Source organism: Giraffa tippelskirchi, chromosome 2 (assembly GCF_054371585.1).
Source record: "Giraffa tippelskirchi isolate mGirTip1 chromosome 2, T2T-mGirTip1v1.2.pri, whole genome shotgun sequence".
Classification (NCBI taxonomy): Eukaryota; Metazoa; Chordata; class Mammalia; order Artiodactyla; family Giraffidae; genus Giraffa; species Giraffa tippelskirchi.
In genome coordinates this window covers 227,018,084-227,033,911 of record NC_137276.1, presented here as the reverse complement: position 1 = coordinate 227,033,911, position 15,828 = coordinate 227,018,084, and the positions used below count along the sequence as shown (strand labels likewise).

The following is a 15,828-nucleotide window of genomic DNA, read 5'->3' as shown; positions in this document are numbered from 1 at the left end:
AAATGTTCATCTCCAGGAAAATGGATAACCAAAGATATTTCTAATTAACTCATCAGTAAAAGTGTATAAATAACAGTCAAATATATCAAGATGGATGAACCTCACAAACTGTGCTGAGTGAGAAAAGTTGCAGAAGTATACGATAGTGTGACACTATTTTATTTCTATAAAGTTCAAAACTGCAAAATTTAATGAGGCATGTCTCATTTAAGGATATAAGGAACATGTAGGGAAAAAGTCATGTGGAAGTTACCTTTGTGGGCGAGATCCAGGGGCCTGCAGTGGTGCTGCCAGTCTTGTTTCTTACGCTAGGATTCATGTTTTCTTCATAACTTACCTATAAGTCATCATACATTCTTTTGTATTCTTGAACTATTTCATGAAATTTTTTCCTAAGTTCTTTCTTGAATAATATAACTGGTAATCAGACCATGTGGGGCCAATTTTGGACTCTTAAATTTGGATTCTGGACTATTAAAAATAGTAAATTTATACACCTCCTACCAAGTCTGTTCTTCCACCAAATCAAAAAACTAGGTTCCAAACAACTGCCTGAAGATGTCTTATTAATCCTGTTGCAGAATATTGAGCATAGAGATAAAAAGTGAGTAAATTCTTACAGCTCTTATGTGCTTTCAATCCTCAAGCCATTTAAAACATAAAAATTTTATTTTTTATACAAACAGTTCATGCAGCTCAATATAAAAAAAGAAAAGCCCAATCAAAAAAATGGCCAGAAGATCTAAATATACATTTCTCTGGAGAAGACACACAGATAGCCAAAAAGCACATGAAAAGATGCTCAACATTGCTGATTGTTAGAGAAATGCAGATCAAAACTACAGTGAGGTATCACCTCACACCAGTTCAAATGGCCATCATTAAAAAGTCTACAAACAGTAAATGCTGGTGACAGTGTAGAAAAAAGGCAGCCCTCCTACATTGTTGGTGGGAATAAAGTTAGTAAAACCACTATGTAGAAGAATATGGAGGCTCCTTAAAAAACTAAAAATGGAACTACTCTATGATCCAGCAATCCCACTTCTGGGCATATATCCAGAGAAAACCATAATTCGAAAAGATGCATGCACCCAATATACTTTGCAGCACTATTTACAGTAGCCAGGACATGGAATCAACCTACATGTCCATCAACAGAGTAAGTGATAAAGAAGTTGTGGTACATATATGTGATGAAATATTTCTCAGCCATAAAAAAGAATGAAATAATGCCATTTGCAGCAGTGTAGATGGACCTAGAGATTATCATACTAAGTGAAGTAAGTCACACAGTATTAAGACATAATATTATGTCACTTACACGTGGAGTTTGAAAAAGCAGACTCACAGACTTAGAAAAAAACTTATGGTTACCAAAGGGGAAAGAAAGATAGGGGGGTGAAATACATGAGGAGTTTGGGATTAACATATGCACACTGGTGGTGGTGGTGGTTTCATCGCTAAGTCATGTCTGACTCTTGTGACCCCATGGACTGTAGCCTGCCAGGGTCATCTGTCCATGGGATTTTCCAGGCGAGAATACTCGAGTGAGTTGCCATTTCCTTCTCCAGAGGATCTTCCCGACCCAGGAATCAAACCTGGGTCTCCTGCATGGCAGGCAAATTCTTTTACCAACTGAGCTATGAGGGAAGTCCATCATATGTGCACACTACTACATATAAAATAGATGATCAGAGAGAGACCTACTGTATAGTAAAGGGAACTCGTTCAGTATTCTCTGGTGACCTATATGGGGAAAGAATCTGAACAAGAATGGATATGTGTATATTTATAATTGAATTCCTTTACTGTACAAACTAGCACAATGTTTGAGTCAAATATACTCCAGGATAAAATAAAAATTAAATTAAAAAAAAATTGGCACATATTTTCAGCATTATTCCCTTGGACTTGTAGTAGAAAGAATTGAAATGATAATTACGAAGAATTGTAACTGTAGCACTGTTATTATTGATCCATATATGGCTCTCTTAATAATTTTCTTAGTTTTTATAACACAATAAGTACTTGTGGACCACTTAATACAAAAGCAAGGATCTCAACATTAAACCACATCTAACCGTGTAATTTTAAAGCCTCTGCAATCTTAAATGTAGTTTTATTACTGTTAGCATTATTTTTATCTGATAAAGCTTCTTAAATTTATTTTTAATTGGAGGATAATTGCTTTACAATGTTGTGTTGGTCTCTGTCATACAACAGCGTGAATCAGCCACAGGTATACATATGTGTCCCCTCCCGCTGGAACCTCCCAGCCCTCCCGTCCAGGCTGTCACAGAGTCCCCGGTTGAGGTCCCTGTGTTATATAGCAACTTCCCACTAGTTACCTGTTTTACATACAGTAATGAATATGTTTCAGTGCTAGTCTCTAAATTTGTCCCACCCTCGCCTTCCCCGTGTCCCCAAATCTCTTCTCTATGTCTGCGTCTGTATCCCTGCCCTGCCATTTTTTAAGCACTAAAGTTTTTATTTCTTAATGAAAGTGTAGGTAGTACCAATTCTTATAATGGAAGATAATCTCAAAAATATAAGTAAGTTGTACATAGATTGAACATGCACTGTTAGAGTAGATGGGCTTTAGAGTCAGACTTTCAAACTTGAGACATCAGATAAATTATTACCCTGAATGCCATTTTATAATCAGTAAAATTGGGAAAATTGCCGTCTCAAATTTGGTAAGGATTGAAGTACTGTGTGAGATATCCCCTCGTGCTTCATATGTTTTACTGCTTTAATGCCTTGCTTGTCTGTCTGAACGTTTTCATCATGTGCTTGGATGCTTTGTGTCCCCACTAGATGGCACTAGTTAGTCAATTTAATGCTAACTGTCCAACCCATCTGAAGCGTTTGCTTTAAGAGGAAAAATACTTATGTTAAGTATTTTCTTCAGTAAGACTATTGAAAGTGTTATACTTATGTAAGTATTTTCTTCAGTAAGACTGTTGAAAGTGTTATAAACTCGATTTCAGGTACAATTAGAAAGGATTACCTATACTGTGGAAAAAGTCATATTCAGTATACACATTCGTAAAAACAAAATAATTGAACATACTAAAGAACAGCTAATGGTCAGAAAATACAGAGCTAGTATGGCTTAAACTATACTAGCAGGTTACATTTTGTTCCAAAGTACAATAGAAAACCATTGATGAATTTTAAGCAAAGAAATGTGAGGATGTTATTTATGTTTTTAAAAGATCATTCTGACACTGCTGTGTTTCAAAGATACCACTAAAGAGATTGAAAAGAGATGCCATAAAGTTGAATATAATATTTATAACACATGAGCAAGCAAATGACTTAGCTAAAATATGTTATGAATTCCTGCAAATAAATAAGAAAAAAGACAACAACAGTAGAAAAACTGGTAAAACACCTGAACAGTCACTTCACAAAAGGAATTCTAGGGCTTTCCCGATGGCTCAGTGGTAAAGAAATCACCTGCCAGTTCAGGGGACGCGGGTTCGATCCTTGGTCCAGGAAGATCTCACATGCCAAGGAGCAGCTAAGCCCAGGTGCAAAACTATTGAGCTTGTGCTCTAGAGCCCAGGAACCACAACTGCTGAGCCCATGTGCTGCAACTACTGAAGCCCGGGTGCCCTAAAGCCCGTGCTCAGCCACAGGAGAGGCCACCACAGTGAGAAGCCCACTGGCTGCATCTAGACAATAGCCTGTGCAGCACCAAAGACCCAGCACAACCAAAAATAAATAATAGAGAAATAAAATAATTTTTTAAAAAGGAATTCTGTATGGCCTGCAAACATGGAAAGGTGCTCAACTTCATTAGTAGGTTGGGGAAAACAAATTAAAATCACAGTAAGAAACTATGACACATCCATATCATGGGCAAAAATGTGTAATACCAGGGTTGACAAGGATGTTCACAGCAGCAGCTGTGGGAGAGTCAATTCATATGCCACTGTAGAAATGTTCAGTGACATCGAAGGCAGAATTCCATTCCTCAGTAAATACCCTGTAGAAAACCTGTGTACCGGCACAAGAGTACTTCTCTACATGAGCATTCTTAGTTAAGAATACTTAACTACCAAAAAATGGGGGAAAAGAGAGATGTTCCTTGACTCGAGAGTGGATAACGAATCCATTCTATTAAACTAAATGTCGCCATAAGACATCAAAATGAAAAGCACTATAGCCTAGTAGGTTTTCCCCTGCTCAGTGGTAAAGAATTCACATGCAGTGCAAGAGCGACAGGAGACACAGGTTCGATCCCTGGGCCAGGAAGATCCCCTGGAGAAGGAAATGGCAACCCATTCCAGTATTCTTGCCTGGAAAATCCCATGGACAGAGGAGCCTGGCAGGCTACAGTCCATGGGGTCCCAAAGAGTTGGATACAACTGAAGCAACTTAGCATGCGTGCATAGCCACAAGTACCAAAAAAAGATGGGTCTTAAAAAATGATGAGCCAAAAAAGAAGATAGAAAAAAATGTGTATAGTACAGTTCCATTTAGATAAAGTTCAGAAACAGGCAAAACAAAATTATGTTGTTTAGGAATGGATATGCTGAATTGATGCTTTTGAACTGTGGTGTTGGACTACAAGGAAATCAAACCAGCCAATCCTAAAGGAAATCAACCCTGAATATTCATTGGAAGTACTGATGCTGAAGCTGAAGCTCCTATACTTTGACCACCTGATGCAAAGAGCCAACTTATTGGAAAAGACTCTGGCTGATGCTGGTAAAGATTGAAAGCAGGAGGAGAAGGGGGCAAAAGAGGATGAGATGGTTGGATGGCATCACTGACTCAATGGACGTGAGTTTGAGTTAACTTAGGGAGAGAGTGAAGGACAGGGAAGCCTGGCGTGCTGCAGTCCATGGGGTTGCAAAAAGTCGGACACAACTTGGTGATTGAACAACAACTTGAGTTTGTTAAACTAGAATGGTTGTGACCTCTGATGTCAATTATACCTCAATTTTTTAAAAATGCCTTTGGTGGGAGAGGCAAGTCTGTCGACATAAGGGCTGTGTTCTCTTTTTCAACCAGGATGGTAGTTACTCATGTACTTGCTTTATATTTATTCACCCAGCTATACTTTGTTTCATGTTCTTTTCTGCATATGTTTTACTTAAACCATAAAACATGTAAAAAAAAATGCACACACTGACTCCTGAATTCAGAGTGGAGTGTGCATGGGCAAAAATGGCAGTAGAGAAACCATAATATAGGTGAAAGATACTGGGAGTAGAGGCTTGGACCAGTGCCATGGTGGGAGCAGAGATGGAAGCAAACAGATCCAGGAGGCAGGTCTAATGGGCCTTGCTAACAGATTGTTTCCTCTTGTTTTTTGTGATAGTTCACAAACCAGAAAAAGTCACATGGACAGAAGCTGCTGGAACCATCCGGGATGGATTACGAGCCTATACAGCCCTGCATTATCTTTCTCATCTCTCTCCTGGAAAATCCGTGCTGATAATGGACGGAGCAAGTGTAGGTGCTAATAGTTTTGTTAACAAACAGACCATCGTGTCAATGTATGGCAAAAACCACTACAATACTGTAAAGTAATTAGCCTCCAACTAAAATAAATAAATAAATTTTTAAGAAAAAAGACCAAAATAGGATAAACTTAGGAGATTGAGAAACGGGCCATCCACTTACTAATACATTGTATTGCCAATTGACTTATTCACTGATTTCCTATACCAGACTCCCATTTTCTAAAATAAGCAACTTTTATCAATAGAAGATAAAAGTGTTTAGTTTCTTACTGCTTTGAATCTAGTACTTTAAAAAAGCAGACAAGCCATTTTTATTCATGCCTGTTACACAAAATTTGAAATAGCTCCTAATCTTTGAAGCTAGACCCCAGGTCTCCCTGCCAATTTTGTGTCATATCTCTCATACTTACACTTATGTGATTAAGGTGTTTCATTTATAGATATATCACACAAGACCAAAACTGTACCAATTTAAACATGTTACATACATGTAGTGATATATAAACATCATGTTTATACATGATATGTAAACATCAAAATATAAAGACACTGAAAGATTACATAAAAATATAATTTAAAAATGTTATAGATTTTATGTTATATCTGTTGATGAAAATGCTTTTTCTTTGGAAAAAAAAAGGCACAACTGTTTTCGTTCGCTTCAGCCCTGTGTCCAACATCAAGATAGTGGTTATTTCCCTGAACTTACCCACAGGTCAGCAAAAGGATGGAACTTTTGAAATGCTTTGATTTTCAAAGAGAGGTTGCTAGACTTGTATATATACTATGTAATTAGCTTAGTACATTATGCTGACAAGGCCCTTAATGGCCCATTTTTCTCGTTCCAAGGCCGTGTTCTGACTTCCGCCTGCCTCTGTCCTTGAGATTATGCGCTACAGTCAGACTGGCTGGGAGCCTGTAGTGCACACAGCCTTTCCTTGAGGCAGAGTCTATCAGATGTTTCCCTTTCTAATAAGCTTGTATTTTTTTTCTTTGTATCAGACAACATTTTAAACTATACTGAAGTAGCACTAAACTGTTACTCTTTATTAAAAAACAACCTAGAGGATGAATTAGACACAGCCTCCACCCTCTATCTGTAAGCCCATTGTGTATTTCTCCCACACAGGCACTTGGAACAATAGCTATTCAGTTAGCACACCACAGAGGAGCCAAAGTGATTTCAACAGCAGGCAGCCTTGAAGACAAGCAGTTTCTTGAAAGATTTAGGCCTCCTATAGGTGAGTAATAGTACTCAACAAGACTTTAATACATAAAATTTTGAAGAGATATCATATCACCTTGAAAACTCCACTTGTAAAACAAACTGCAAAATGCCAAATGCGTGTCATTTTTAAAATGCACTAAGTTCCTGTGCTAAGTCCAAGATTACTTAAGTTTAAATTGTAATTATTTGGGTTTTTCTGTTGTTGTTTTCTTTTGGCCACAGTGTGGCATGTGGGATCTTAGTTCCCTGACCAGGGAGAGAACCCACGCCCCTCTGCCATGCGAGCACTAGACCCCTAGGGAAGTCCCAGTTATTTTTCAGAGTTTCTTCTTCTTTGCCTGGTTGTTATCAATTTAGTCAAGTTTGAATTAGGTGAAACTTGGACACAGTTCAGAAACACCTGATATCTCTTTGGTTTTAGTCAGTAAGTCATTATATTTTTGGAGAAGGAAATGGCAACCCACTCCAGTGTTCTTGCCTGGAGAATCCCAGGGACGGGGGAGCCTGGTGGGCTGCCGTCTATGGGGTCGCACAGAGTCGGACACGACTGAAGCGACTTAGCAGCAGCAGCAGAAGCATTATATTTTTGTATCCCTTTTTATGTTTCTCAACCTCTTTTACCTGGTGACATGTACCTAAATGGGCCCACAGAGAATGAGATGGTTGGATGGCATCACCAACTCAATGGACATGAGTTTGAGGAAACTCTAGGAGATGGTAAAGGTTAGGGAAGCCAGGCATGCTGCAGTCCGTGGGGTTGCAAAGAGTTGCATACAACTTAGCGACTGCACAACAAATGTCCCTAAAGTTGCCTGTTTCCTGTGATTCACTGGGACGAGAGATGAGCCACTTAAACAGAAACCCAGGTCAGATATAGTTTAGGATAAACAGGACATGGCAGAGGCTGGGGAGCTCATGAAAGGACTGAACCTATCCCAAAAGCAATGAACACGGGAAAGAGAAAGAAAACAGACTGACAAAATAGAATGGAGAGATAGGAATGGAACTTAGTAGACTGGAGTTAACAGATGAAGAGAAGAGCAGAGTGTAAGTGAAGGGCCGGTGGGAAAGAAAGTAAGATTCACTGAGTGTTAATATGAATGATAGTTCCTTAAATCCTCAACAACCCTGTGTCAAGTAACTGAGAAACAGCATCTCAGAATTTAGCTTGTCCAAGGATGTGCCAGGGTGTGTACCACTAGGCCTGGAATGGGATTTGCACCCAGCCCTGTCTAACAGTAAAGCCTGGGTTATTTCCATGGTTATGTTATGCTTTGGGCAGATAACCAAGAAATGGAAAGAAGGTTGAAACAGGGATTGAGAAAGCAGGGAGATAAGGAAAAAGGAAAAAAAGAAGAGATTGAAAATGGAGGGGAGGAGCATAAATAGTACTGGGACAAGGAGCAGTTAGTTTCCTCTTGGATAACCCTGCCCCTCCCTCCTGTCTCCCCACCCCCACGCCCAAGGCTTCAGTCAGTACTGGACTACACCTTGATTCTGAGCAGCTCTGAGCAGAATTCTCTGTAATGAGAAGGTATTCAAAGATAGAAAAATGAAATTGAAACATATCTTCATTTTCCAATTCAAATTCTGAGATTTTTTAAAATATATTTATTATATTTGGTTGCATCAGCTCTTAGTTGCAGCATGTGGGATCTAACTAGATTCCTGACCAGGGATTGAACCTGGTCTCTCTGCTTTGGGAGCAGTAGTCTAGCCACAGGACCACCAGGGAAGTCCCCAAATTTTGAGATCTTTTAGTTCTCATTGGCTTGTTCTCTTAATATAGTACTTTAAAACAACCAGTTAAAGTTAGTTTTATTTTCACTAACTCTGCTTAGAATAATCCTGTTTTGTTTTGTTTTTTCACCTTCAGGATTTTTTGTTTTGTTTTGTTTTGGAGGGCAAGTCAGGGGATGCCATTATGGGTTGAGATTTCTGTGACTGAGAAAGGATAAAACTGCCTCTAATAGAAAAGTACCAAACCCATAATAGATCTTTGTACTTTTGAGCTCTGAACTCTATTAAATCTGAACATACTTAAGAAATTGTTTAATCTTTCAGTTCACATCTGAATATATAGGTACATTTGCAGTTTAGAGAGTCTCAGTTCTGGCAAAACACCTTTTAGCTATAAAGAACAGTCCTCTGTGTCAACAGATCAACCTTGGAATATGTTATCTATAGAATGCTCATATTTTAATTTATTGACTATACCAGTTTCTTCGTTTAACTTGATCCTTACCAACACTGGGTTAGATGAATGAAAAACACAGTAATTCGGATTCAATAACTGCTTCAACCATTTAAATCATTTCAGAGACGAGATATTTATTTGCTTTTCTTTCTCTTCTTCTGGGAGCTGTGTTGATCACATAGAGAACAGTACAATCGCCTGACTTCCTGTCCTTTGCAGCTCGAGTGATCGATGTGTCTAATGGGAAAGCCCATGTGGCTGAAAGCTGTTTAGAAGAAACAGGTGGCCTCGGAGTGGACATTGTCCTAGATGCTGGAGGTGGGTACTTTACTAAATCAGAGGTCTCTGTCATGTTTTTATTGTGATGGGTAAATTTCTGGGAAAAAATATCACCAGGAAGTAATTACTTATATATTTATTAAGTTGAGGTCAAGAGTTTTTTAAATTTTTTATCTTTTTGAATTGGAGCATCTTCATTTTATTCCCATTTTAAGCACTGTCAGGAGAGAACACGCTTACCTTTTTAAAAAGTACGCATGCGTGCTTAGTTGCTTCAGTCATGTCCGACTCTGTGACCCTATCGACTGTGGTCCACCAAGCTCCTCTGTCCATGGGATTCTCCAGGCAGGAATATTGGAGTGAGTTCTTAGGCCCTCCTCCAGGGGATCTTCCCAACTCCGGGACTAAATGCTTGTCTCACGTCTCCTACATTAGCAGGCCGGTTCTTTACCGCTGGGGGGCTTCCCTGGTGGGCTCAGTTGGTGAAGAATCTGCCTGAAATGTGGGAGATTTGGGTTCAGTCCCTGGGTTGGGAAGATCCTCTGGAGAAGGGAATGGCTACCCACTCCAGTATGCTGGCCTGGAGAATTCCGTGGACTGTATATAGTCCATGGGGTCTCAAAGAGACTGAGCGACTTTCATTTTCACTTTTTTACCGATGGTGCCACCTGGGAAGCCCTTCAGAGTCTAGGCATGGGAATTTAAGTATCTCTACAAGAAATCTGGGGCCTCCCTGGTTGGTGCTTGTGGTTGCTGTGCTCACTCCCTCGGTCGTGTCCAGCTCTTTGTGAGCCAACGGCCTGCAGCCCACCACCCTCCTCTGTCCACGGTATTTTCCAGGCAAAAGTACTGGAGTGGATTGCTATTTCCCAGAGGGCTCTTCCTGACCTAGGGATTGAACCCGCGTCGCCTGTATTGGCAGGTGGCTTCTTCATGGGTTCAGAAGTTCTTGGATTAGTTCAGGTCTCAATGGCAAGCCACTCCAGTCCTCTTGCCTGGAGAATCCTGTGGATGGAGGAGCCTGGCAGGCTGCAGTCCATGGGGTCGCTAAGAGTTGGACATGACTAAGCGACTTCACTTTCACTTTTCACTTTCATGCACTGGAGAAGGAAATGGCAGCCCACTCCAGTGTTCTTGCCTGGAGAATCCCAGGGATGGGGGAGCCTGGTGGGCCGCCGTCTATGGGGTCACGCAGAGTCAGACATGACTGAAGCGAGTTAGCAGCAGCAGCCAGTCGCTTGTTCAGTCACTTGTATGGCTGCCCTCTGTGGGATGGTGAGCTTCTGCAGTTCCTTTTTGGAAAATGCACAGAATTTTTTTGCATTTTACCTTCCTTGAACTTTTGTGGTTTAACCAATAGCTATTTAACACCTAATCTCTACACACTTAGGTAGTGCCACTGCACCTTAAGAATGGGTTTCACAAGCCTGCCAAGGGATTCTATTTATATTTTGTTAGAATTTATCTTCTAAGATCATAACAAATGGAGCTATGGCCGTAGCTGTTTCTTTTAGCCAGTATTTTCAAGATTTGAAATTAACTCAGAAAAATCTTTCAGTGGAAGTGAATGTATATTTCGTTAACTTTTCAAACAGATATTTCAATAATTATGTCAAAGTATGACATTCTTGAATCTAGAGTTCCTTACTCAGAAGTCAACTTTTCCCCAAGTATTAAGCTATCAATGGCGTGATTAAAACGGTCAGACTTAGTTGTGTGTTATCTTGTCTGATTTTCAAATTAAAATAGACGTTTTTATCTTTAGTTACCTCATTTATAATTAAATCTAAAGTAAATTTTATAAAGTTTTAATGCAGAAGTGTATTTTAAGGTGTCTGAATACATCGTATGCTACCTTGTTCTAAGAAAAATGCCTCCTTATTACATTAAAAGTAAAGACAACTAGTTTGAAGAATAAATTTTTATCAGACTACTATAAAATATATGTTCTCTCCCTCTCTTTCTTTTTAAACAATTCCTCTGTAAGTGAGATTATATAGTAAAGATGACGAACCAGCTGAAAAATTACAGCTACTACCACATAAACATGATATCATCACCCTTCTTGGTGTTGGAGGCCATTGGGTAACAACAGAAGAAAACCTGCAGGTATTGTCAGAAACAATAAAGCATTACTGTTCCACCAATAGGATATAATTAACAAGGAATAATGCCTAAGTCTTTTAGCATGGTGTGGCTAAATTTGTATAAATTTTTAATTTTTTCCTATTTTTAAAGAAATACAGCTTTTATTTTTTTTTAACTTTAGCTGTTGGCCAAGATGTTCAGATATAGTTGAAATATAGCAGAGGAGTTCATTTAACTTTTATTTAGTGGCTTGGAAATAATGACTTCTAAATTTTTTAATAGTATTTCAGATAAGATTTTTTTTCCCTAGTAACAAACATTCATGTTGACATATACTTAGCAAAATATTTCTATATAAAATGAAAATTTCTTAATTATTCAAATTAGAATTTACTATGTGTGTGTGTGTGTGTGGATAGTCTTCCAAAGTTATATTTCTTAGCAAAATTCAAGGTTTTTTTATTATGGTTGATATTCACATACCAGAATTCTCATGTTCCACTCTTCGATGATTTTCTAACATCCTCATGAAAAACGACTGGTGAGTAGCAGCTAGAAATCCGTCTCACACACACAATGGTGAGTAGCAGCTAGAAATCTCACAGACACACGCACACACACACATACACACACACACACACCCCTAATACCACTTCATCACCTCTGGATTGGCCTTGCATTTTGACCTTGCTGTTTCATAATTTCGGACAATGAATTAGAAAAGAAAACATTACAGTGTACATACTGTTACTAAAGTCTGTGTGCCTGAGTACCTGCGATTTGGGTGTTATTTACTTTGTGTAAAAATTTTTCTGATCTAAGATACCAATCATTCTCCTGCTATTAAACTCATAGTAACTGAGCGTTCTTTGTGCATTTTATCCAAGCTGGATCCTCCAGATAGCCATTGCCTTTTCCTCAAGGGAGCAGCAGTGGCTTTCCTTAATGATGAAGTTTGGAATCTGTCAAATGTACAACAGGGAAAGTATCTTTATATCCTTTTTTTCTACCAATTTGAATTTCTGGCTTGAAATGTACCTTGTATTCTCATCTTTAAATTCTTTAATAATGATAATAGTCAATAATAATAGCAGCTAACTTTCATTGAACATGCCAAAGTTCCAAGTGCTTTATAGATATTTATTTACATATGAAAACAGCCCTGTGAAATTTAAGTACTATTATTATCCCTCTGTCACAAGTAAAGAAACAGAAGGATAGAAAGGTTAATACACACCCAAGGATACAGCTGGCAAGTGGCAGGACAGGAATCACACCCAGGCTGTCTTGCTTGTTTCTGAATGAGAAATCAAACTATAGGAGACGTGGAAGAATTTACTTCATTTTAATATGGCCTCGAGAAAATCAGAGGTCACCTTAAGAGGCTACATCCATACTCCTATGGCAGCACCACTGCGCAAAACATTTCAGAATAGTCATCTAAATTAAAGAGTTGGGGGGGGTGTTTTTAAGAATATCAGTGCTAGGAAATCTATCAAAGAAAGATGGATTTGATTATTTTTAATGGAAGTGATTCAGTAACAAATCGAGTATAAAATTGAATCATTCCATTTTAGTAAAAGTAATCAAGTTTTCTTGAGACTCTGAAAGCAGTTCTGAAAGAAAAGTCCAAACCTCTTTAGAACAGGGTCAATTTAAGAATAAACATTTTGTTTCTGAGATGCCTGTCTTAAAGGCAGCTGTACTTGGTAAAAATGTTAATATTAATATATTGGATAAATATTAATATGTTCTCATTACTTAATAGAGTATAACTGTGCATGAAGAGACTTGCATAACTGTATGTCTCACTGAATATCATTATTTTTATCAAATGAGCATTGTTATGTATGCATGCTATGTACAAAGGCCAGCCGCCTTTAAAATCTATGGCAAACTTATTTCAGAGCTTTCAAATAGTAGTATAATTATTAATTAGTATGTTGCATATTTTGAGTTTGAGAGAATTCATTTCAAAACCAGAACATCCCCTTAATGTAGTGAATGTGTGTGTTTAAAGTATTTTTGATTAAATATTTTCCTATTAAATTTGGAAAATAAACTTAATTTTTAACTTTCTAAAAGAATTATTTAAATTTCAGCTTTAAATAATGAAATGTCTAATAACACTGTAATTCTCAAGAATACCATGGTATGTTAATTATAGAGATACTGTATTAAAAGTAACACAAGTTAGCATGTTTTGAATCTTACACGTCAGAAGGCAAGCTGGTGGCTCTGCCTGCATTACTTAATTCTTTCAACTGCTCTCCTTTCCTCCACACCATAAGAAGCTTTTAACCTATCTGACAAACTCATGGACCAATTTGAAATATGACCTGTTCATAAGAAATGTTAAATTTTCAAAAAGCAGAAATACACATTTTTATATATATACATATATATATACACACACTTACACATACCATTGGCAATTTCATTAACAGAAAAAGAAAGCGAATTTGCAGTAACAGAGTGAATCAGTATTTAGGTCCTTTTAAAAATATCTTTAAAGTAGCTTATGTTTGTATTTTCTCCCTTACATTTCCTAAAGTCCTGAATCAAACTTTAGTCCTCACTTGTGCAAATCCCCCTCAATTGTATCACACATGAGCCAGTTGATGCTTAGACGATTTATATAGAGATCGCCTTCCAATTGTGTGATTATACATCATAAATAATTCTCCTGTAGTAGCAGTTATATAGACTGTCAGCTCTAATATTATCATTTCAATTAAATGACTAGTTTTAAATTTTATACTGTTCGTTTAATTCTTAGCTGCATATATTAGACACAGACTATTAACTTTCTTGCATACATATATGATCAGCTAGCTTAATAAATGTGCACCTAAAGTAAGAAATGTAAGTATTAAAGTTTTTAACTAAAAATACCATATGTAGCGTTAAGAGGAAACCCTGACCCTTTCCATTATTAATACCGTCCACTTGGGATTACACTAGTTATTACTTAAGGAGAAACATTAGGCTTCTTTCATCACTTGTCATTTGAAGTTTATGCTCTATTATGCCACCATCTCTCTCAAATCACTTCCTCCATTTTCCTGGTTTAGAGGTAGACTTGGACAGCTTACAAAATTTCTGTTACAAAAATAGGTGACCTGCCTAGCATCCTCTGCTTATCAGATAGTTTTATTTACTCCTCCTTTATGTTGTCACCTTAACAGTCTTTTCCAGCTACGTATCTTAAAAGATGTGATGGAGAAGTTATCAACTGGTGTTTTTAGGTATGCTGAACAACAAATGATTGTTGTTGTTGATTTTTCTATTCTCCAAGAGATAAAATGGGCATTCCCATTTTTGTTTCAGCTTTCTCAGTACACTTGTTGCCACCATATGTTACATTTTGCTTAGATAAACAGCTGCTCCTTAATATTTCTAAAGTGTATCCTGTGATACACCAGTGAGTATTCCCTAAGATCAGAGTGGTTCATGAGTTTTCTTTACTCCATTCCATACTATACCTCCCCCTTCGCTTATCCACATCACCCAAAGCAATTTGAAATAACCCACAGGTAGACAGGAGGGAAAAGTACAATTTTTTTTCAGCTGAATCTGTTTATCAAAAAAGGAATTTTTAAAAAAAGGAATGGAGAGAATCAGTATTTTCCCCTTTCAAAATCTAACCACTTTTAATAGTGCAAATATTAATGGACAAATTTTATTTAAAGAAATAGAGTTGAACTACAGCAATTGTCAACTACCCTGCTGTGTACTCTAGTCATCCTTAACTAGACATTTCTAATAATTTCATTCTTCCTCAGACCTCAGTTGGATGAACCCATTCCACTATACGAGGCAAAAGTTACCATGGAAGTTGTTCAGAAAAATCAAGGAAGAAAGAAGCAAGTTGTTCAGTTTTAATGTTCTCTCTCAGACCTCAGTTGGATGAACCAGTACCAGTATTTGAAGCCAGAGCTTCCTTGGAAATTGTTCATAAAAGTCAAGGAACCTAAAAGCAATTTTTTGTGTTTTTAAGCATATTTTCCTGCTGAAACAAGATGCTCATTTTACTTGAAGTATTTGAAAAGTATCTGAAAAAAATTATCGTACAGACGGTCGAGACAGTTGTAAAATTTAACATCTAAAGGGAATATGCTGAAAGCCTTTTAAATTATTGTCCCTATATATTTGCCTCTTATAAATTCTTTACATGAAGAAAAACTGCTGTCATCGGAATCCACACTATGTCGACAAAGCTGTTGGGAGTCTTGCTGTGTCAAAATACCGTTATTACTTTTCTAATCGGCTCCCTTCTCAATACCTACCTTCTTTAAACATCCTTTGCTGTCGTAATTTAATACTTGGAATACATTTTCAAGTCTCAAAGGATCTAGCCCAGAGAAAGCTAAATTTTTTTTTCTTCAAATATTCATTCACTCCAGGGTTTCCTGAGGATGGAACCAGAGCATCACGGTAACGCGCCCGTGACCGCTGCAGTGTTTGCGTGGAAGGCTGCAGCGGCGATGCCGGCTGGGGCCGCGGGCGGGAGGCGGCGTGCCGTTTTAGCGGGGGGGTCGGGAGGGGAGGCCCAG

The 15,828-nt window shown here is 38.0% G+C and overlaps 1 protein-coding gene across 11 annotated transcripts in view; it reads left to right on the top strand.

The window, feature by feature from the left end:
* The window catches only part of CRYZL1 (crystallin zeta like 1), a 33,175-nt gene extending 17,550 nt beyond the window's left edge, over positions 1 to 15,625 (top strand). For 3 of the 11 annotated variants that reach the window (XM_081572941.1, XM_081572940.1, XM_081572942.1), the window contains 7 exons: positions 5,336 to 5,469; positions 6,610 to 6,721; positions 9,125 to 9,223; positions 11,172 to 11,293; positions 12,160 to 12,257; positions 14,461 to 14,520; positions 15,058 to 15,625. In XM_081572941.1, the coding sequence (XP_081429067.1) occupies positions 5,336 to 5,469; positions 6,610 to 6,721; positions 9,125 to 9,223; positions 11,172 to 11,293; positions 12,160 to 12,257; positions 14,461 to 14,520; positions 15,058 to 15,157 (725 nt within the window). In that variant the 3' untranslated portion in view covers positions 15,158 to 15,625. Of the gene's footprint in view, positions 1 to 5,335; positions 5,470 to 6,609; positions 6,722 to 9,124; positions 9,224 to 11,171; positions 11,294 to 12,159; positions 12,266 to 14,460; positions 14,521 to 15,028 lie in introns of all 11 variants that reach the window. The other 8 variants (XM_081572945.1, XM_081572944.1, XM_081572946.1 and 5 more) reach the window with 4 other exon arrangements.
* Positions 15,626 to 15,828: the final 203 nt, after the last annotated feature.